General features: G+C 42.9%; 1 protein-coding gene across 1 annotated transcript in view; it reads right to left on the bottom strand.

Annotated features, from left to right (window-relative positions):
- LOC126263389 (uncharacterized) overlaps positions 1–21949 on the bottom strand; it is a 285649-nt gene extending 263700 nt beyond the window's left edge. Inside the window, exon 1 of the mRNA XM_049960483.1 lies at positions 21853–21949. Coding sequence (XP_049816440.1) covers positions 21853–21949 — 97 coding nt within the window. The remainder of the gene's footprint in view (positions 1–21852) is intronic.
- Positions 21950–22928: the final 979 nt, after the last annotated feature.

Raw genomic sequence — 22928 nt, 5'->3', positions numbered from 1 at the left:
GCGCGCTTACGCTGTGAGAGACATGTAAACGTACGCCCCTTGTCGTGCAAATCGCGTAAGTCTGCGACCAAGCTAACGGAGTCAGTGTGAGGACTTGTGTCATTCCTTTTTGGATCAAAGCGTTAACCTGACATTTAGCTACAAACGAAGGAAAACGGGGACAGATATTCATGGAATGTTAGAGTGCAAGTGTAAAACGTTGAAACAGTAAGTTAAATGTATGAGTTTGAGTGGTCTGCACGCTTTAGACAAGCAAAAGAAGGTGGGGTCGTGGATGAGCTGCATTTACATCGACCGTGAACGAGCAACCAATAAGATCTGAAGACCAAAAGTCAGTCGATGGTATGGTGTTCATCGCCTCCGCTGCATCCCAAAATTCTGGGCTGACGAAATCAAAGATTGAGTCGATTTTGATCGTCTCTTACGACAGCAAGAGCTGGAATGATCAAAAATTTCTACCCGAGGTTCAATTTGCTAAGGCGGATGTTTACAAGGGAGTTCAGAAACGGCTCCTGGATCACTTCCGGTGGGTTGGGTCTGAGCTGTATTAGAGGGGACAGTGGAATTTTCTTCACGACAACGGCCGTCTGCATTCTGCTTGCTGAACTTCCTGGCTCAGCGCAAGCGACTGTCCTTCAGCACTCTCCTTATTCTCTATGTGGCGCAGGCAGACTTCATTTCCCCAACTTAAATTAGACCTGAAAGGCTTACGCTTCACAGACATTGCGGACATCCATGACTGTGTGACCACGGTGCTTCCAGCGATTCGACAAGAACCGTTTCCTGACAGTTTCCAACTGCCTTACAGCCGTTGTCAAAGGTGTATGATAGCTAATGGTGATTACTTTGAAGGCCAGTAAACGTGTTTTGTTTCAACAGTTCTTTCCTTTATTTCCTGAGACAGTTCACAGAACTTTTCTTACGCATCTTGAAGTATCTTTCAAACGCATTCTTCATATTAGAGCACTTTATACGCTTTTCTGTTTCCTTATCTCAAATAATGGAAGTTATGAGAATTCGTCAGTAACTGAGACCAGAGCCGGAGGGTGTGTCCGAGCGGTTCTAGGCGCTTCAGTCTGGAACCGTGAGATTGCTACGGTCGCAGGTTCGAATCCTGCCTCGGGCATGGATATGTGTGATGTCTATACGTTGGTTACGTTTAAGTACTTCTAAGTTCTAGGGGACTGATGACCTCAGATGTTAAGTCCCATAGTGCTCAGAGCCATTTGAACCATTTTTTTTTTAACTGAGATCGGTGTCTGATCCCTAAAACTACGTTGTTTATATACTAAAACGTTTTACTAATGTTAAGGCATAATTAACGGTTAATAATGTATGCTTCTGATTACTTTTAAGCAAGGAATTAAAAAACTAAAAGAGTAATTCAGGAAGCTACCGGTGAGTACATTAACTACTTGCAAATGACTGGATTTAACAGATTTAGAAATCTAATTTTCAAAGGCGATTTTGTCCAGTTTATATATATGCTGACGGAAGAAACATCACAATTCCGAAAAACAATTAATGTAGAGTAATGAAATTTCTGGAATACAATTGTTTAAGATACATATTTAAGTGTTAAGCATTGCATAATCTAGGGTTAATGTAAGTGCTAGTTAAGCCATTGCAAAAGTGAAATGCTGGTAATCGTCAGAATGTTGAATGCAAGCTAGTAAACGTCAATGCTTTGTATTGTACAGGTGCCGGATGTCAGTTACTGGGATGGAATTCCGTGCCTGTAGCGCTTGGTCAGTCAATACAAGGACCGTTAATGCTGTTTGTGGATGCCGCTGGAGTTGTCGTCCGACGATGTCCCACATGTGGTCCACTGGAGACACATCTGGTGAGCGAGCAGCCTAAGGCAGCACGCCTGCACTCAGCGTAATCCTGCTGGAAAACACTCCCTGGAATGCTGTTCATGAATGGCACCACAACAGGTCGAATCACCGGACTAAGGTAAAATTTGCAGTCGTGGTGCATGAGATAACCAGGAGAGAGCTCCTGCGATCATACGATTCGCACCGCAGATCTTAATTCCAGGGTAAGTCCAGTGCGCCAAACATGCCGACCGGTTGGTTGCAGGATCTCAACTGCCCTCATTCCAACCTACACACGGTCATCACCGGCACCGAGTCAGAACCAGGTTTCATCAGAAAACAGAACAGACGGACACCCCTGATGACGTACGCAGCCCCTGTCTGGGGATACGCTGCGCCCACACGCCTGCGCCGTCTGCAGATCATACAAAACAAAGTACTCAAAATCATAAGCATCGCGGATCTTCACCGGGAATACCGACTTGAGACTCTCACGGAAGTAATCCATAAACTCCAGACATTCGCAGAACCCGTTCACTCTGAATATGGGGAACTACGACCACAACCATAGATGGAAACATAAAATACCAAAAGACATACTTGCTAGGACCTAACATCTGTGTCCAAGTACACGCAAACAGAACGGTACAGGTGAGCCCCTGTTAATCAGCCACCATTACTGGATATCCAGGGGAAACACACTTGCTGAATAACTGGCACTACGCAGGGAAGTCGTATCGTACACTACATGCGGACAAGCTACACCCCCCCCCCCCCTCACACACACACACATACACAATGAGATGATCTATGACCCATCTCCCACTAATATATAACGATCCTGATTGTTCCAGGAATGCAGCGGCTGCAGAAAACCGGGATACATCGCCATCGCCTGCCACGGTAATGATGCATGATACCCACACTAACTAACCCAACCTTAAATGAACTACCGCAGCTAGTAAGCCACTACTGCTCTTACTACCCATCACACTGTCGCAGAGTTTTTTTTTCCACACGGCACGAGCCATGGCACTTTTTCCCTCTGCCCTTCAAATTGCTATCCTCATTAGCGTTTCGTCTACTATCCAACACCTGATGGACCGTGTTAATGCGTAGTCCTACCCAGACGCGCGGATAACATCACAGTCCAGCATCCTATGATTCACCTACTAGATAACTAACATGTTGACGGAGTTGACAGCAGGACTTTTGGTCTGACCACCACGTTGGTGTGAGCGTGGAGGGGCCCCAACTCTCTTTTTAACCCTGCCGTGTAATGAGCTCTTGCTTGACACAACTGAAATCACAAATGGCGCTGTTGAGGTGAGTGGAGTGTACACTACAGGGCATCTGGCTCGGAGCAGCCCTTGATGTAACCGATTTGTAACAGTTCGTTGCTTTACTCTGATGCCAACTGCTGCTTCAACTGCTGCTCCAGATGCAGTACGATGCGCCAGTGTCACACGCCGAACACGACGGTCTTCACCCTCGGTTGTGCCACGTGGCTATCTAGAGACCGGTCTTCTCGCGTGCGTTCATTTCCTTGACGACCGCTGCCAGTAAGTATGTACGGTGGCTACATTATTGCTAAGCCTATCGGCAGCAACGCAGAAGGACGTCCTACTTCTCATAGCCCTATTACACGACCTCGATCAAACTTAGTGAGATATTGATAATGGCGTCTTTGTGACCTTAAAGACTTTTTTGACTAATGTCAACTGATCACGTCCAATCTCAAAGGCAACTAACGCTCACAACTGTTACATCGTGTATTTAAAGCAACGTCATTTAAATCCTCATAGGCGACGGGTGGGAAATTTTAATAATCCTTCAGATATTGAAACACACCTAACAAGGTCTGCCAACTTCCGTTTATGTCGGACAACTCATGGTGTATATGTGTATCGTACTGCTTTAGGGTACTGAAGTCCAGGCACTGAATTTCAAACCGTAGAATAACGAAGAAACTTTAAGAGCCTTAAGAAAGCTGAGACGAACGGATGGTATGACGCGCATTTAACTTTAGATTCTGCGAAAGAATATGCTACTATGAGTTCTGCCAAAATCATGAATTCCTCGGAGTATGCGTCGTAACCTTTGGCCAGAGAGTGGTACGCTCCAGTGGAGAAAGCAAGTTGCACAAAGGGCACCGTCCACGGCCAGCACTCCTTCAGTTGATTACACCGGCAGCTCAAGGGAAGTCCATCGCTTCAGCGTCCTTCCCACAGTTCCACGACAGACCAGCAGGGAACAAAGGTCTGCCCGAGTTGCTGGTAGCCCGTAAGCAGGCGGCCGGCCGTGGACTAATGAATCCCAGAGGCCTCCATCCATCAGGATCAGATGGAGGCGGACAGCGGCCGCGCGCCCTAATCTGTTACGCCGGTAATTGATTGATGACAGTCGGTTTTCTCGTTTGCCGCCACTGATCCCTGGCTCCTCCGGGAGAACCGCTGCTCGCTTCGCTGCCACCTGTGGTCCGGCTCTGGGCTGGATCACTTACTTCCTACTAAATGAGTAATCATCACGTACTTCCACTAAATCTCTGACCTGAAGAAGAGGGATGCGAGTCCAAGTCACACTCTGACATACCGTTCCAACCAACATACAGAACTACTGGGAAGACTGATGCATTGTGCGGGTCTGCGAGGTGAATAGCACCGTGTGACAGGAAGAGACCACATGTAACTCCGGTTTACGAAAAGGATAATACATCGGATGCACAGAACTGCTGAAGTCTGTCTCTTGCAGAACCTGGGGAATATTCTAATAAATAACGACTTTCCTGGGAAATAACAAAGATCCCTGAAAGAATCAGCTCGGTTTAAGAAAATAAGCACTCGTCTGAAACTTAGCTTTACTTATACATGACTTCTTGCTAGTGAAACATGCAGGTGTATAGGTAGACTTCGTCTTCTCGCATTTCGGCAGGCGTTCGACAATTTGCTGCATAGTCGATTATTCACTAAGATACGACAATAGAAGTATTTTTTTAAATATTTGACTGATTCGATAAATATTTCTCTCAATGCCCCAGTATTTTATACTGGCCGATGAAATTCCACAAAAACCAATGTCTATGTTCACTATTACCGACATGTTAGTCGTGAGAAATTCCGCAAAAAATTGATTTTTCACATTTAAATTTTACTTTATCTCCTAGTAGCACATTTTTTTTTGTATGACTAAATCAAGGTTGATCACGTTCAGACTTGGAGGGAATCGACAGTGACTGAGTAGTTGAGAGTGCACTATGTCGGAGCTAATTAAATAAGAAAGGGGGAAAATTGTAGGAGCTCCTATGGTGGATGCTTCTGTAATCAAGGTAACCGAAGCGTTTGATATTTCATGATGCACCGTATCAAAGACCTATACCGCATACATGAAACCGGAAAAACATCATCCGCAAAGTCAATGAAAAGGATTGTGATGAAAAATAAGAGGACGACAGCTTCAGAAACCTCTGCAGATCTTTATGTCACACCCCAGGATGCTCTGGAATTCCAGAATCACTAGTGAACGAAGCAAATGCCCATAACAGGAAAAAGGGGTGTCGAAGCCTTAAAACTTGGGCAGTGGAGGAATGGAAGAACGTTATTTGGTCGAATGAGTCTTGCTGCATCCTGTTTCTCAATTCTGGCTGACTATATGTCCAAAGATTGAATCATGGTGGGTTTTCTGTGATGATTTGGGTAGCCATATCCGATTACTCAGCAGGATCACTGTAATACTAAGGGTAAAGTGTCTGTTTTGGTTAATCACGTCCCTACCATGATATAATGTTCGTTTCCCAATAGTGGTATTGTGTTCCAAGAAGACAAGGCCCTGTTTACACAATTCGCATCGTGCAGGACTGGTTTTCTGAGAATAGGGATGAAGTGTCACATCTCCTCTGGCCGCCACTATCATCAGATTTCAGTATTATTGGTCCTTTTTGGTCTACTTTGGAGAGCAGGGTGCGTGATCGTTATTCACCTCCACCCTGATTTCCTAACTTGACACAGTTCTGCAAGAAGAATTTCCTTGAAAACCTTACATGACTAAGTTAAAACCATACATAACTTGTATCTATGCATTCGGATATTACTGGGAAGCTGCGTTGAATGGCAATGGGTTTCCTACACCGTATTCGGTAAGGTAATGTGTTTTTGTTTTGGTGTTTCAGTGTTTCTCTAGAACTGCTATACAGATTGCGATTGCTCCACCAAGGCCATTGGGGAATTGTTCAGACTAAATGCTTCGCGCGCCGGCACTGTACTTGGCAGGGAATGGCCGCTCACCTTGCAGAGATGACGTCACAATGTCGCAAATTCGCGGAACACCATTCCGCACCGCCACAGATATTTTCAGGTTGGCCTAAGACTCAATCGGCATGGCAACGAGTGCACATTGACTTTGTAGGACCATTTTGGAACACTATTTGACTCATAGTGGTAGATTTTTTTAGCAAGTGCCAATTTGAGATGTCTATGGCTTCCATCACATCACGTAGCTCCAGTCAAGCCTAGCGTTGTCTTCCATAGTTTGCATTGGAGGTTTGCCAGAAGTACTTGTGTCAGACAACGGACCACAGTTCACTTCATGTGATTTTGAACAGTTTTGTGAACGAAATGGCAATCGTCACCTAACAAGTGCTCTGTTTCACCCACAGTCCAACGGAGAAGCTGAACGCTTCATACGCACTTTTCAACTATAGATGGCCGAGCTTCGCACCACCCACGCACGGGAAGAGGCGCTGTAACTCTAATCCTCCTCCTATCACTCCTACCTAAGGGACGGACCGTCATCGGCGGAACTTCTGCATGGCTGCCGCCATTGGACGCTGTTACACTTGCTACAGTTGCTACTCCCACTGCAGCATCGAGCGCCTGTAATGGTGCACAAGTATCGCTTTGCACCGCACGGTCTTGTTGTTTTCAGGGTTTGTGGCAACTGTGAGCGCTGGAAAAGAGGTGTGATCCAGGAACGCCTTGGCTCTTTTATGTAGTTGATTGCAGGTCCCGATTGTTTGCAGTGCCGCCACCATAACCAAGTTCGTGCGTATCATTTGCCCCGCCATTCTGCTGCTTTTCTTCCCCCAGATTCACGGCCTCACGGGACCGCGCGGCCTTCGCAGCCGCCCGCTGGAGCCACCAGGCCGTCCCAGTAGGAGCGGATGGACGATGCGCCCTCACCCCTGCCGTCTCTACTCGCACACCCGATGACTTGGACCCGCCGTCGCCGTCATCGCCCCAGGACGCACCCTCAGGCCTGGATGTGTGCCGTGGCAGCAGTTTTCCGGAAGATGTTGCTGTTGCCTCACGAGCCAGATGGCGGGGTATGGTCGGGAGTACGCCGTCCTCCACAGTCACGGCTGTGTCTACTTCCTGCGTCCTGCCCCGCCCCTGTTGTCATTTGTATAGTCCCTACACGACAATGATGCAGCATTTCGGAGGGGGATGAATGTGCTGGCGTAAGCTGTCGGCAGCACACCGGTCGGCAAAGATGTAGCGCAAAGATCGATGGTAGACGCTGGACAAAGTGCGCCTGTCAGGAGAGAGGGCAGAGACACACCGACAAACATGTCGCCAACACAGTCTCGACAAAATGTGTTTAGGCGACCGCCGCTTACCGTGGGCCTCACCAAATCACTGGCACTGACTGTCACTAACTCACACTCCTGTTTTGCGTCTGTCAATTCAGTCACAGAGCGGTTATAGTTCACTGCAAGTTACAATGGTATATAGCGACCAGAATTGTGACAATAGCAAGATTACCGATACTGTCAGCAAGAGGACTATTACTGATGAGCTTGTACCACGAACATGGGCTCTGTTCAAGTTAAGAAGTAGCTTAATGTAAATAAGGAGCTGTACTAATCCACGTGTGCAAAAGAATGGTTTAAATGGCTCTAATCGCTATGGGACTTAACATCTGAGGTCATCAGTCCCCTAGAACTTAGAACTACTTAAACCTAACTAACCTAAGGACATCACACACATCCATGCCCGAGGCAGGATTAAAACATGCGACCGTAGCGGTGGCACGGTTCTAGACTGAAGCGCCTAGAACCGCTCGATCGCAGGGGCCGGCCCACGTGTGCATTTGTGTTGTAGAAAGAGGATACCGCCACCCATAAGAACATCCTCTCCCTTGCTTCCTTACGGTACAAGCCTCTACACAATCGTGTCTGTTGATGGATGTGTGTTCCACGCGTCGTCCTTACATTTGGAGGCGATAGTGCATTCATCTCTGCAGTGAGTTGCGAATTCTTTCGATCAACCCTGTCTCACTTCGTATATCTTGAAAAGACTATTCATATCCTTGTTCCATTTCTTTAACAGTGTCAACGGAGAGATGTACATTTCACATTTGCGATACCGCAACAACAAAAGAAGGATCGAGGTCAGGTGATCTTGGAGACCAAGGTACACGTTATGTTTCACCTATCCACCATGGACCACATTCGCGCGTTAGACGTCATCTTATATCAGCAGAAAAATATGCAGGTCCCCGATCATTCACAAATCACAATTCCAAACTTTGCGTGAGGTAAGGCAGAACTTGTGTGATATTTGAGCCCAATTACATTGGAATTTAATTTTCAAATACGTTTGTATTAAATCAGACAATTTTTCATACAGAAACTACTGGCAGCTCGTAAACACACTTTCACAGTTGCCTTGCAAACGGAGAAACCATGTTTATCGGAATGTGTTTGCTTCTCTTTTCGTGTAGTTTCACATTGTTAATTTTTGCTATTAACTTTTATCCACCTTGTATAAATAATAATATTTTTCTGTGAAATGTCTTTAAGATCTGAGGAATCATTTTAACCAGAAACAATAACACTTAGCCCTATAATACAATTTAGAATTTTATATTTATTTCTGTTACAGAGGTATGTCTATGCAGGAATTAACTTAAAAGTAAAAATGACAAATTTACACGGCAGTTAGATTTTTGAGTATCTTACCTAAAGTGAGAGAAAAGCAATTAATATTTAAGTGGTATGTCAAATAATACTCCGCTCGTGAGAAAAATGCTCTCGTACAGGCTGTGGGTCGAAAGCAACAATTACTGGATTTCTGAAAATTTGTCGGGACCTAAGGAGGCGGGGTGAGGCTTCTTTCCCATGTGAGACACATCGACCTTACATGTCGCATCGTTAGAAACAGAAGCGACGGATATAGATATCACACTAGGCTAAGTCAGCCAGAGAAATTTGCCGTGGACCTTGATCCTTTCCGCGATTAACTGAGAGCATTAGATAACAACTATGGATACGCCACTTTATTACACAGGAATAATATATCGATTCTCGTATATTTCAGTTGTTTTTCTCCTTAACAAATTAAATACAGTTTTCAATAATGACCAACATTTGCATTGGCTCTTCAGAGGCTCTTCTACCGTCTTCCGCCGTTTTGATGTCCTGATGAAAGCTACCACCTTTTCTCCCAAAAACATCACTCAAATTGACAGTAAAGAAATAAGAGACGACAGTTGTGGATATTGAGGTTTATAAACTATTCCTTTGTATTGGTGTCAAAGGAAATGTAATGATCGGCCTTTGAACTGATGGGCCTTTGATTTGCTTAAGAACATAGTACGAATCATCCACCTCCACTGATACCCAAGCGCTCTCCTTACTCACAGTCAATTTCTGTTCGAAGTGGGCACCCAACCACTTTAGTCATGTACTATAAACATACCTTCCTTCAGATTCGATTATGGCACAAGAGGAAACGTTTCCTGGGGTACTTTAAACTTCTCCATCCTGACGTATTGCTCACAAAACTATTTCGTTGAGCCTAAATTAAGATGTGCGTCATAGTACAATTACTATCTTATCCACAAGGTTGTTGCTTAAGTAGGAGAAGAGCCAAAGAGCCTGCCACAGTAAATTGCCATGTATACTAACCTATGCTATCACTGTCACTGAAATATCAATATTACTAGTAAAAGAAAAAAAAGTCAGAAGAAATTTATGTCATTAGAAACTGAAAGTGCGTATGAGAAACACATGCAATATCTGCTGAAAGGAATAAACTGTCTAATGAGCACAGAAGATAGATTGAATGTAAACTGACGAGAATCTAAGATAAGAAGAAGAAGCAGAAATGAGAGCAATGAAAAATTTAGCATAAAAACTGGTGTGAAGAAATTCTGTTACCTTAAGAGCAAAATAACACAAAACGGACAAACCAAAAGCACTTGAAAAACTGGCGCCACAGGGAAAGAGGCCATTTACGACCAAAATAAATCTACCATTATCAAACGTCGACCGTAATTTCAGTAATAAATCTATGCAGATGGAATGAGAGGTTTCTTAACAGAATCAGTAGGAAAGGAACATGGCAGGAGGAAGGTAGAGATTTATAGGTACGATTTAAGATATCAATGAATAACTTCTATGATACTAGAGGAAGCTGTAGAGGTTAAAAATTTAGTGGAAGACAGGAATTGGAATATATCCAACAAATATTCGAGGTCGCTGGATTTTGTACTATTTTCAGATGAACACGTTGACACAAGAGAGAATTTTGTGGAGTGCCGCATCAAATCAGTCAAACTGATTAAGAAGTCTAAAAATCCGCTTTTTATGAACTGTCAATTGTAACAAAATGACACTGCTGTTAGTTATCTTGTCATTATTCAACATATTACACTCACAATATAAGAAAGTCTCATTAAAAAAGTGTTTTCCTCGTAGACCTGTGATATAAGCACTTATTGGGTTGATTAAAATTAACCTGTTGGTAATTTGGCTCTTCGTTTGCTGCTTTCCCATGACCTCTTACGAAGAAATGGTTGTCTATGGACCCAACGTTCATGATTATGGTGATTTTATTATTTTGTATACATGAGCTCCGCCACCTAAAATGCAAAGTGATACGCAGTATCAAGATTGTGGTAGCAATAAACATAGTGTAAATTGCGAGATTATCGCTTGCTAAGTGGTGCGGGCATTATCTAAGGCAAGCAGTGTTCCAGCGACTATCTCAATTTACAAAATGTGACTTTTCATAGTCCTCCTTGCAGAATCAGAGGTACTGGTTTCCATGTATGTAGAAAATTTCAAGTGTGTTCGGCCATTCTGTTCGATTGGAAAAAAGATGTAATCGCTTTCAAGTGTTTCAAATTCTGATGCCTGCGACAGAAAATGATCCCCACTGCCACAATTCGATGTCTCAACGCAGAACGTGAATGTAATACAATCTTTGAACTTCTGAAGTTATCAAAGATAAAATATGGGCTGAAATGCATTAATTATACTAATAGAAACCAGAAAGCACTTATAAAAGGAGGAGAACATGTAGGAATTCCAGTATGTAATGAAGGAGTGAGGCAAGCGTGCAGTCTAATCCTCATTTCATTCAGTCCGCGCATAAGGCTAGCAGTAACGCAAACTATGGATAAAATTCGCAATGGCATTGAAGATCGTGGAAAAGAAATGAAAAAGTTGACAAATTCTGAGGGCAGTAAATCTTTCACGCACATCAAAAGACTTGGAAGATCATTTGAACGGAATGGATAGCGTCATGAAAAGAGGTTATCGGAATGAACGTGTATAAAAGTAAAATAGAAGTAAGCTGTGTAGTCGAATCGTCAGGAGATGATGAGAAAATTAGACGAAAAAAATATGATACTACAATTAGTGGAGAATGTATGCTATTTAGGTAGAAATACCTGAAGATGACAGAATTAGGGAACATAGAAAGTGTAAACTGACAATATTCAAAAAAATTCTTACACAGATATATATTCATATAGCGCATAAATTCAAATGTTTGCAACTCGTTTATGCATGTATTTGTTTGGAGTGTATTGTTACATGGAAGTGAAACGCGGTCGATAATGAAATGGGGAGAGTGTTCTACCTCGGGACACGTTTCAGACTTTCGCCTTCAACCAGCATTGTAATAGAAGTGTAAAATATTTTCTAATTCCACTCTGAAGTGGTGGCATTTACTTTATGTGTGCTGCAACCTTTTTCTGAAGTTAAAAAAGTTGCTCCGAAAAAGTGAGGTATTCCCAAACGAGAAAACATAATTCAAGATATAACATATTTATGTGGCTAGAAATAAGTATTCTAGCTAGATTTAATGGTGCTGCAGTCGAGAAAAATCTGGTCAGTAGCGTATTCAGCACGGGGCGTGTACGCTGTTACAGTACTATGGAAATGGAAATGAAGTCCCATCCTTCTTTACAGAGCGTAGGGGAAAGATGCGGGAGACCCGCACCGCTTTACTAGGCAAGGTCCTAGTGGAGGTGGTTTGCCATTGCCTTCCTCCGACCGTGATGGGGATCAATGATGATGATGAAGTCGACACAACAACACCCAGTCAGGCAGGAAAAATCCCTGACCCCGCTGGGAGTCGAACCTAGGACCCCGTGCTCGGGAAGCGAGAACGCGACCACGAGACCACGAGCAGCGGACGTTACAGTGCTACATACTATTAATTATTATGTTCGTGTATAAGTTCGCAGCGCTTTTGTTTTGCATGCTGATAATCTGCTTGCTTTTGGTTTATTTATCGATTGTAATTTATATTGGTAGTTTACTGTTGGTATATGAGCTTACATGTTGTCATTTTGACATTTGGTGATAGAGAGTGGAGCTGTGGGCGCTGAAAGTGGAGTGCCAAGTGAAGAAATCGGGGCATTTCCGACATATCTTCTGTTTTAGGTCAATAGAAATGTGACATCAGTGGAGGCAGTCAGAAGCATCTGCGCCGTGTATGGGGATAACGCCGTTGGACAGAACAAGGAATCAAAATGGTTTTCTCTTTTAAAGGAGCACCGTAGTCACTCACTACGTTCAGGAAAACCTTGGGGGATTTTATGACGATCGTTTAAAAGCATTAATTCATAATGATTCACGTCAGTGTACTCGAGACCTGTCAAATGTGATGAATGTGATCATTCCTGGATCTTGTGAAATTTGCATGCAATGGACAAGGTTAAAAAATCGGGTGTATTGGTACCGCATGCTTTAAGCCAAATTCACAAAAATCAGCGAGTAGCCATAGGTGCATCTCTTCTTGTTATTTATGAATTGGCTCGTGAACAACACCGATTATTCCTATCCCATATTGTTATTGGTGACAAGAAATGGTCTTTATTTTAACGTAAGTATAAGAAAGGAATGGTAAAGGTTAAAGAAAGCCACAAATCCCCGTACGAAGACCTGCGCACTGCCACAAAAAATAGTGTAAAGCATCTGGTGAAACAGCGAGGTTGTCGTATATTACGAACGGCTTCCCCGAGGTGTAACCACCACTGCTGACAATTATTGTCAACAACTGAGACGTCTTGCAGACCCAATCCCAGAACAACGATCAGGAAGACTACGTGAAGTGATGCTAGCCTATGATAACGCCTGCCTGCATAGTGCTATTGTGACAAAAAACACTACACAGGATTTGTGCTGGGAAGCCATTCCGCACCCACTTTATTCACCTGATCTTGTACCTTCAAATTTTCATCTGTTCCGCTGTCTATCCGAGAACCTACAACGAACTTGCTTTTGAGTAGAAACTGGGCTCTGAACATGGCTCGATTCTTCTTTGCCCCAACACCACGTGATGTTTACGTCGGAAAGTTATCGCAGCGTTGGGAACTGTTATAAGTAGTGAAAGAGAACATGTTATTGGTGACTAGACTTTGTGTTATGAGTATTTATTAAACTTATGGAAAAACGATACGAACTTATGTATCAATCCAATGTGTAACGAAGTTAAGAAGAAGCATTTTCAAAATCCAGTTGCAAGTTGAATAAATTTTGTAATAGAAGCTATTGGCAAATAACACAAATTTCCATGTTAGTTCCTTTAATTTTCAAACACCACGTTATCCATCGCAGAAGAACTTCCGTTGCAATGTACATGATGGCACACCACCGACGATGCACTACTTAACTGTACATCCGCTAAGTAACTACTTTGAAATGTAGACAGAATTCTAGTCACTATAAAACTGTGAACAGGAAGTTTGTGAATCGACATTGTTTAAACGTGTTATACAGCACTTATACATATATATAACTCGCAGTATTCACAAATGCTGCACAAAACACAACCTCATGTCTCACAGTAACAGAAATAGTAGCAAATGGCAGAAATTGCTTTTGGCGGTTTTTAATGCGCGTTCCTTCATGGGATTCTAACATCTGTCATTAGATTGAAAATCAGACCAGGGAAAACTAGGAAAACTGTCCTCCAGGAACAAAACTCTCCCTTAAAGACAAAAACAAAAGTCTACTTTTGAAATATTGCGTTACAGTAGAATTCTGCAATTTATATGTGTAGAATGGATCACCAACAAAGAGCTAAGTAATCAGATCGGGAATAAAAGTTGTACATGACATTACTTGACTAGAGGTAAAGGACAGGTGCTGACAGAAAACATACTAACTCATCAAAAAGCTGGTATTTTCTTAATGTAGGTCAATATGAGGGGTAAAAGTTCTAGAGCCCTACAAATGTTCTGAAACCATCAACAAGTTAAAACTGATGTAGGTTGCAATAGTCATGCTGCGTTGAACAGAGAGATTAACACGATCGACCAGCTTGGAGAACTGCATTAGAACAGCCCTCGGAACGGCAGTAACAAAACCAACGTGCATAGCACAATCTTTCCCACTGACTTTAAACTCATTCTTTACACGGTGTAAAGAATTACTTTAGTGATAGTATACCAGTGTCCCAAATAATGTGTGTGCCACAATTTCTCGTATTAAACTCGATCTCTAAATTATTTCGAATTAGCATTTGTCAACGGTGAGTCCCTACGCTACTGCCAGAGGACAATGACTCTTGTGCAGTTTTTCACTGTTCCGGATACAGCTGTTATTCTGAGCACAGAACTTGCACCAGCCATAGAACGTGTCCTCGACAACAGCGCAGGCCACATTACTTCAGCTTATGGGCCCTGCGGACGTAAAACACGGCCGCTGCCGGAATCCGGATCGCCGGCGGGCTCAGCTGCTGCTCATCGTATTATTTTTTTTCGCTCCCGCCGCTCCGTCGCGATCGCCAAGTGCAGTTCAGCGTCCCGGTTTTCCACGGCTCTATTTATGCAGGGATGATGCCAGAAATGCGGCGTATTTCTCATAAATGTAAATTTCTTCTCGTTTCAGCAGGGCGCAACACCAAGCCTCGCTCGGCAATTGATAGCCGCGCTGCTGAATTGCTAGAAAGCTATGACGTTTAATGATTCGCAGAACCCACTGCAGTTCATCGCAACGGAGCGGGGAAATGTTTTTTTTTTCTCTAGGAATGACTAAGGGATGGGATCTGCGAGAATGAATTCATGGACAGACTGTACGACAAACATAAGGAACCACATTTTACTCGGCGACTATCTGGATAAATATTCAGTATAATAACGTTGAACATGGAAATGTAACGTTTAATTTAAAGATTTTGCATATCAAAAATCAGTGTACCGCTATCGATAAATTTCACTATTCGCTATTCAAACGACGAACTTTATTTTACCTTTGGATGTGTATAACTGGCTGCAATGAAAATTAGATCGAGGTGATAATTTAAGCGATAATAATATACACATCAACTGTCTTGTGACAGACATAATTCCCTATAATAGTCCAACAACAGCGAACTTTCTCTTCGACTGCATGTATCAGATAAGAAGCATGACTACTTCAGCATTATGATACTTAATTTCATACCATTTTGGTTCCATCGATACATTATTTTACATCACTTTATATATATGTTTCCAGAAATATTACAAAACCGGTCATCAATCTCTTGATACACTAACTTTTTGTGTTCAATTTACCAGTTTAATTTTACTTGTAATCTGTAACAGAATCGGCACGTTTTTCGATTATTCACATCCATGTCGTCTGCACAGTAAATAGCTTCATATACACTAACAAACTTATTCTCGGTTACAAATCACTGACTGGTATGTCCTAGTTTTCTGATTTACTGTTATCACTGCACTGTTAGAAATCTCCTGTACAGGTGATATTTATAAGCCCGTGGCCTGGATAATCGTAATAAATGCGTCAGCAAAAAGAACTTAATCTGTATTCAGTTCAAGTTCATGCATCTGGCGTTCTTACATTGTTGTATATAACAGCAGACATTGTAATGAAAAGTAGCCTCATCCCTTATCAATCCCACCATGGCTAATTTCTTACATTTGAACACATGTTCCCCATCGTCGGAGGTGCACTGAAATTTTATTACAGTGTTCATTATTCACAGTTACACTTAGGAAACGCACTGTGTTTAAATGAACTGTTTTCGCTGATGATAATTTGCTGATTGTTGTTTGGATCGCAAGAGATTATGTTTTTCACCCGTACTACTTTTTTATGAGATGACGGTGAGTAATACTGGCGAAATAGTATAACTCCAATAAAAATCGAAACATAAAAATGTCTCCACGCCACACACACACACACACACACACACACACACACACACAGAAAAGGAAAGAGAGGTAATCACGTTTTAGTGAATTTAAAACTCTCTATGTAAAAGAGAACACGAGTGAAATCAACAGAAATAGCACAACATACAGAAGTGGCTTGATAATCAATGGATAAATAAAGCAGCTCAGTCATTCTGCAATTATTTAAAAGGTGCAGCCTAAAAGCTTGGACTCTAGTCTTAACACCACGTAAAATTTTAGCTGGTTTACCATATTCATTTCGTTGACCATCAAAACAGAGTGCATATAGCCACTAAAATTTGTTTCTGTCCTCTCATCATCAAATGCGCTTAATTAACAAGTGGCATACACTAAATTTAGCACCACGGCCATCGAAGACTGGTGTATGGGGGGTTCTGTCACGTGAGTGTGCAGTCACGTGATCTGTATGAGAGCTGACTCCATCGACCGCAGCTGATAGTCTCTCACCGTCAGCCACTCCTTCTCTCACAATTGCATGCCCATTTCACTCAACAGCAAGTTCACGGCCTGCAGGGAATGGCACCATATTCAACGTTCCCAGGAAGCTTCCTTCGCTGATACGTCTTCTTGTTTGTTTCCCCTCTGGTACATAGCAGAATCCCCTTCTAAAGAGGAAGAAGAAAAGCGTCAAGTACATCAGTGAGTAACTTGCTACAGGTGCCAGGAACTTGAAGGATTGCTTTTTATTCATTATGTGTGCTTTTATTCTTTATTGGTTTTGGTCGTAGCTATCACCATCACAAGAAGAAAAGGCAGTTCATCAATTAAACTGTGATCAGTCCTTACGCTAAATCTTTCGTACTGTGTTGCGACTAATTCTTAGGTAAACTTATGCATTTCAGAATAATGTTGTATTACGCGTGGTTAAGTAAATAACTTGCAACGTTGCAGAACTGCTTATTCATCTGATGTAATGCCTTTTCTTCCTGTGATTATGGTCGTTGATATAGAAACTAGTAAAGAATAAAGAAAGATTTTTTACAGCTGGTTGCTAAAATGAAGCTCTTAAAGCAACAAATATGTTTGGTGTCTTTCTCCATTTATAATTCCAGTCGGGAGCTACGATAATCAGGGAAAACGTGAAACGTTTTCTTTTGAAAACGAGTTCTCTGCCCCAGTGCCTTCAGGATTTGCAGGTAGCTTTGCGGTAAATACAGTTTATTCATAGGAATGGCGAATCCTGAGGACACATATGGAACACGACCAAACAGCAAAGTGAGTCCCCTCGATTCAAACCATTAGTACAGACACGTTAATGCTTGTCTAAAATATTATAAAGGGTATAATTGATATAAATGCAGATATTTTTACATTTGGTACCTTAATATGTACACACATCATTCTTCCCACAAATAACACTTCACAAAATTTATGACCTGATGTTTTCTGCACAGCTGTAACTTCTCCACTAAACGGACTACGCCTGTCAGTTTATACTAACTGCTTTGCATCCATATGTTCACACTTCAACACCAGACCTGCAGCCTACATCTACATCTACATCTACATCTATACTCCGCGAGCCACCTTACGGTGTGTGGCGGAGGGTACTTATTGTACCACTATCTGATCCCCCCTTCCCTGTTCCATTCACGAATTGTGCGTGGGAAGAACGACTGCTTGTAAGTCTCCGTATTTGCTCTAATTTCTCGGATCTTTTCGTTGTGATCATTACGCGAGATATATATGGGCGGTAGTAATATGTTGCCCATCTCTTCCCGGAATGTGCTCTCTCGTAATTTCGATAATAAACCTCTCCGTATTGCGTAACGCCTTTCTTGAAGTGTCCGCCACTGGAGCTTGTTCAGCATCTCCGTAACGCTCTCGCGCTGACTAAATGTCCCCATGACGAATCGCGCTGCTTTTCGCTGGATCATGTCTATCTCTTCTATTAATCCAACCTGGTAAGGGTCCCATACTGATGAGCAATACTCAAGAATCGGACGAACAAGCGTTTTGTAAGCTACTTCTTTCGTCGATGAGTCACATTTTCTTAGAATTCTTCCTATGAATCTCAACCTGGCGCCTGCTTTTCCCACTATTTGTTTTATGTGATCATTCCACTTCAGATCGCTCCGGATAGTAACTCCTAAGTATTTTACGGTCGTTACCGCTTCCAATGATTTACCACCTATGGCATAATCGTACTGGAATGGATTTCTGCCCCTGTGTATGCGCATTATATTACATTTATCTACGTTGAGGGAAAGCTGCCAGCTGTCGCACCATTCATTAATCCTCTGCAGGTCTTCCTGGAGTACGTACGAGTCTTCTGATGTTGCTACTTTCTTGTAGACAACCGTGTCATCTGCAAATAGCCTCACGGAGCTACCGATGTTGTCAACTAAGTCATTTTGCCCAGGCAAAAATAAGAATTACTGATTTATTCTTGTTGCGTGTACTTGGAGGTAGGAACTAACATAAAAACATACGATTTGTAATTGATGTAATTATTAATCTGCCAATGACGTAATCACTGATGGAATGCCGTTCAGTGCTCCATCCTTAGTCGCCAATACAAATATCTGCAGCGGGCCGCGGTGGTCTAGCGGTTCTAGGCGCTCAGTCCGGAACCGCGCTACTGCTACGGTCGCAGGTTCGAATCCTGCCTCGGGCATGGATGTGTGTGATGTCCTTAGGTTAGTTAGGTTTAAGTAGTTCTAAGTTCTAGGGGACTGATGACCTAAGATGTTGAGTCCCATAGTGCTCAGAGCCATTTGAACCATTTGAACAAATATCTGCATTTACATCCATTACGCGCTGTATGACAAAGACGTAAAGGTGAAATATGAAGTCCACTCTTCCTTAATATTTGTCAAATCCAAAATAAATCTGATCCCCTTCAGGAAACAGGGTACAGACCTGCTCCTACTTGGGTGTAAGCTTTCAATAGAACCCACGTTCTTATCAGAAGGCAGTTCTCCCTACAGGCTAAGTCTTTCCATTGGTCAGCTTGCAACAGTGCGGTATACGGGCATCTGTGTATTACAGTCCTCTCATGTGATATGCAGTCGCCATCTGTGCTTTCGCTGATGGTACGCAGTCATGTACATCAAAAGCATAGGGTGTTTCAAGTGCCACAGTACGTATTTTAAAAGGTTCAGAAGCCTTATCATGCTAGAGAAGCATCATTGTAGCCAAAGAAATCTCGTCCAACAATGCTAGAAATCCGTTTTCGAGAAAATGTAGGTAACGTAGCCCTGTGAGGTGACACGGCTACACAACGTGCATAATCGAATGAGTATCATACTGCAGCACACGTATAGATAAAAGTGTTCTTGAAATTGTTTGTCCAAAAAGGTGTGATGCCAGGTCAACAGTTATGAACGTTATCAGTACCTTTACTAGCGAAATTGATTTCATCTGTAAATGGTGTTATTGGCATTACTCAGCAATTTTAAATTAGCCAACGACCAAATTGCAACTGTCAACCAGTATCTGTACGTCTAAAGTGCTGAAACTCCTATAAATGATGAGGATGGACGCCGCCATGTTCTTATTTGTCGAACGCTGGTACTTGCAGATATTTTTCACGCGGTTGTTGAAGTATTATATTCCACATATTGATTAATGCATGCTATCCCATCCTGCTGTTTATTAGCACTTTCAGATGAAATGTGACTGCTGGGCACTGTACTATAAGTTTCTGAGTATGGTGCTACACGCTTAGTAAGACGTTTGCCATATTCCCTGCAAGCAGAAGTAGTGTTTCCGATACAAAAGCCGTATAAAAGTACTACACAAATACCAGTTGGCACTGTCAGTATTTGTAAGTACGTGAGGCATGCTTAAACGATACAGCAGAATTGGTGAACAACATATAGTCGCAATCAAAGTCCAAAAATTCAAGCTGAAACACAACTTTACAATTTGCACTTGAATACAAAAATGGTAAACCTATAGCTACAGGAGTACCTACACGCGAAATGGAAACGTATCTCTGTAAACAGCTGTATCGCTATAACCAATGTAAACTGAACTCTGTTATGTTGTATGTTTTATTTGGATTAGTCTATACTGCAGTCTATTATGAATTTTAATTTTGTTGATCGCAGTATAAGGTAAAATTAACTAGATGATAATTTGGTTTGGTTGACTACCTACCTTCCTCTGGTCTACGGAAAAAACGGAAAATATAAAACTGTCTTAACAAGTTTTAACCAATATTGAACGTTAAATATTAAAAAACTACAATGCTTAGGTTATAATTGGCAGTATTTCTGTGTACTTCTGCAGATATGAGGATGGTTGCTAGCTCTTATTACATTTGTTTGCGATCAAGACCGTTCAAATGTATAATAAGGTAGGGGGGGGGGGGACACATTCGTCACCTTAGTCCGTTATGACCTAGAAGTCCGGAAAGATTGTGGGAATGGCTACGAAATGTTATATACCGTCCTGAATTTATGCTCGAATTGTTGGCAAGTTACAGTTAATTTCCTGTAAGATACTAAATCCAGTATTTGTCATAAGCTAAAAGCAGAAATACTAAAAAGTGTTCGCAATTTCGTCTGCCATAAGCGTTCTCGAAAGCACAATTATTTTAAACGTATTTACCCATTCTAATATAACCAATTAGTTTCACTAGTATACATAGTTCCGCTATTATAAATGACTTGAAGGCCATGAGTGAACAACGTTTTCTAATTTTTTCAGTTTTTTGAAGATGTGTCATATATGAATTTTTATATTTGTGTAGATGAAGAGAATGTTGCGTGATCACAAATTAAGCATTCCCTGCCGTGAATCCATTTCTCTCCCCTTGAGTTACCCCATATCAAAATATTGAAATAATCTGTACAAATAGGAAATAAAATCTGCTTTTAATAACAGTTGCAAATTTCGTCTCCGGGACGAAAATGGGAACCGCAAGTGAGACGAAATTCCGAACATGCACAGATCATAATCGACGCTACTACGACACAGGCCAAGTCCTTGGCTACAGCGATTACACGCCATAAACTACAACACACGACTTAAATACAGCCCAGTATTTCAAAACAAATCATTGTTCAAATCAGGAACTGCTGGCTATTAATTTTACTGCTACACTAATTCACTTCAACATAGGAAATTTAATTCCCTTTTAAACGCAAGTTATACGTGCTCCACACAACAAACTCTCTCAACGAACCAATGGTCTCGTATCCCACATACATGCGCTGGTAAACACTTGTTACCAACTGCAGAAACCGGAAAATCCTAGTGGGCTGTGGGGACGATATTAGGGACCCTTACCTTACGCCAAAAAGATCCCTGTGCCTTCCTCATCTGACGATGTGAGTCTTTACATACTATAGTCTACTAATATTTTGGTTATTGGTTCTGAAACACACTGGATATTTGGTCCGAACATAGACACTTATGGAACGGAATTTCTCATCTGACGATGTGAGGCCTTACATATATTTCAGTCTCCGACGTATCTGTGCTACCGCTCTTGAAACGCTCATTAGATTTGGTCCGAACACAGACACCTGTGGAAACGAACTCCTTAGGGCAATCTATAATGCTTCTGAAAGGCTATAGCAGTTATTAGTACCGGACTTAAGACAATAGGTGTGAGAAGTGAGCAGGAGAAGGCAGGCTCTCGACTCACTGTTTCCGTCGACGTAGATGGGCGTCCAGGCGACGTGCGCGGCCGCGGGCGGCGGCAGCCACTGCAGCAGCGCCAGCAGCAGCGGGCCGCAGCGCATCTCGGCCGGCCTGGCTGGCTGTCGCCTCCCTCACATCACTTCACAGCACGCGCGCACAGCCGCCGCCGACGCCCGGCCGCGCCGCCGCCGCCGCCGCACGCGCACTCGGCGCCGACGCCATTCCGCCTGCAACAGGCCGACAGTGACATAAGGTTGAATGCCGTGTTACTTGAGTTACGGCAGGGGTTCGACATAGTTCTACTTTGCCGCCTAATGGACAAATTACGAGCTTGCAGAATATGCTACCAGTGGTACAACTGGATTTAAGAATTCCAAGTAAACAGAAGCTAGAATGAAACTTCCTGGCAGATTAAAACTGTGTGCCGGACCGAGACTCGAACTCGGGACCTTTGCCATTCGCGGGCAAGTGCACACAGTTTTAACCTGCCAGGAACTTTCATGTCAGAGCACTCTACGCTGCAGAGTGACAGTTTCATTCTGGAAACATCCCCTAGTCTGTGGCTAAGCCATGTCTCTGCAATATCCTTTGCCGGCCGCGGTGGCCGTGCGGTTCTAGGCGCTTCAGTCCGGAACCGCGGGACTGCTACGGTCGCAGGTTCGAATCCTGCCTCGGGCATGGTTGTGTGTGGTGTCCTTAGGTTAGTTAGGTTTACGTAGTTCTATGTTCTAGGGGACTTATGACCTAAGATGTTGAGTCCCATAGTGCTCAGAGCCATTTGAACCATTTTTTTTCGCAATAGCCTTTCTTCCAGGAGTACTAGTTCTGCAAGGTGTGCAGCAGAGCTTCTGCGAAGTTAGGAAAGTAGGAGGTGGGGTGCTGGCGGAATTAAAGCTGTGAGGACTGGTAGTGAGTCGTGCTTGGGTAGCTCAGTTGGTAGAGCACTTGCCGCGAAAGGCAAAGGTCCCGAGTGTGAGTCTCGGTCCGGCACACAGTTTTAATCGGCCAGGAAGTTTTATATCAGCGCACACTCCGCTGTAGAGTGAACATTTCATTCTGGAAACATCCCCTTAGCTGTGG

This window comes from Schistocerca nitens, chromosome 6 (assembly GCF_023898315.1).
Source record: "Schistocerca nitens isolate TAMUIC-IGC-003100 chromosome 6, iqSchNite1.1, whole genome shotgun sequence".
NCBI lineage: Eukaryota > Metazoa > Arthropoda > Insecta > Orthoptera > Acrididae > Schistocerca > Schistocerca nitens.
Note: the sequence above shows the minus strand (reverse complement) of the source record. Positions and strands in the feature narration are given on the sequence as shown.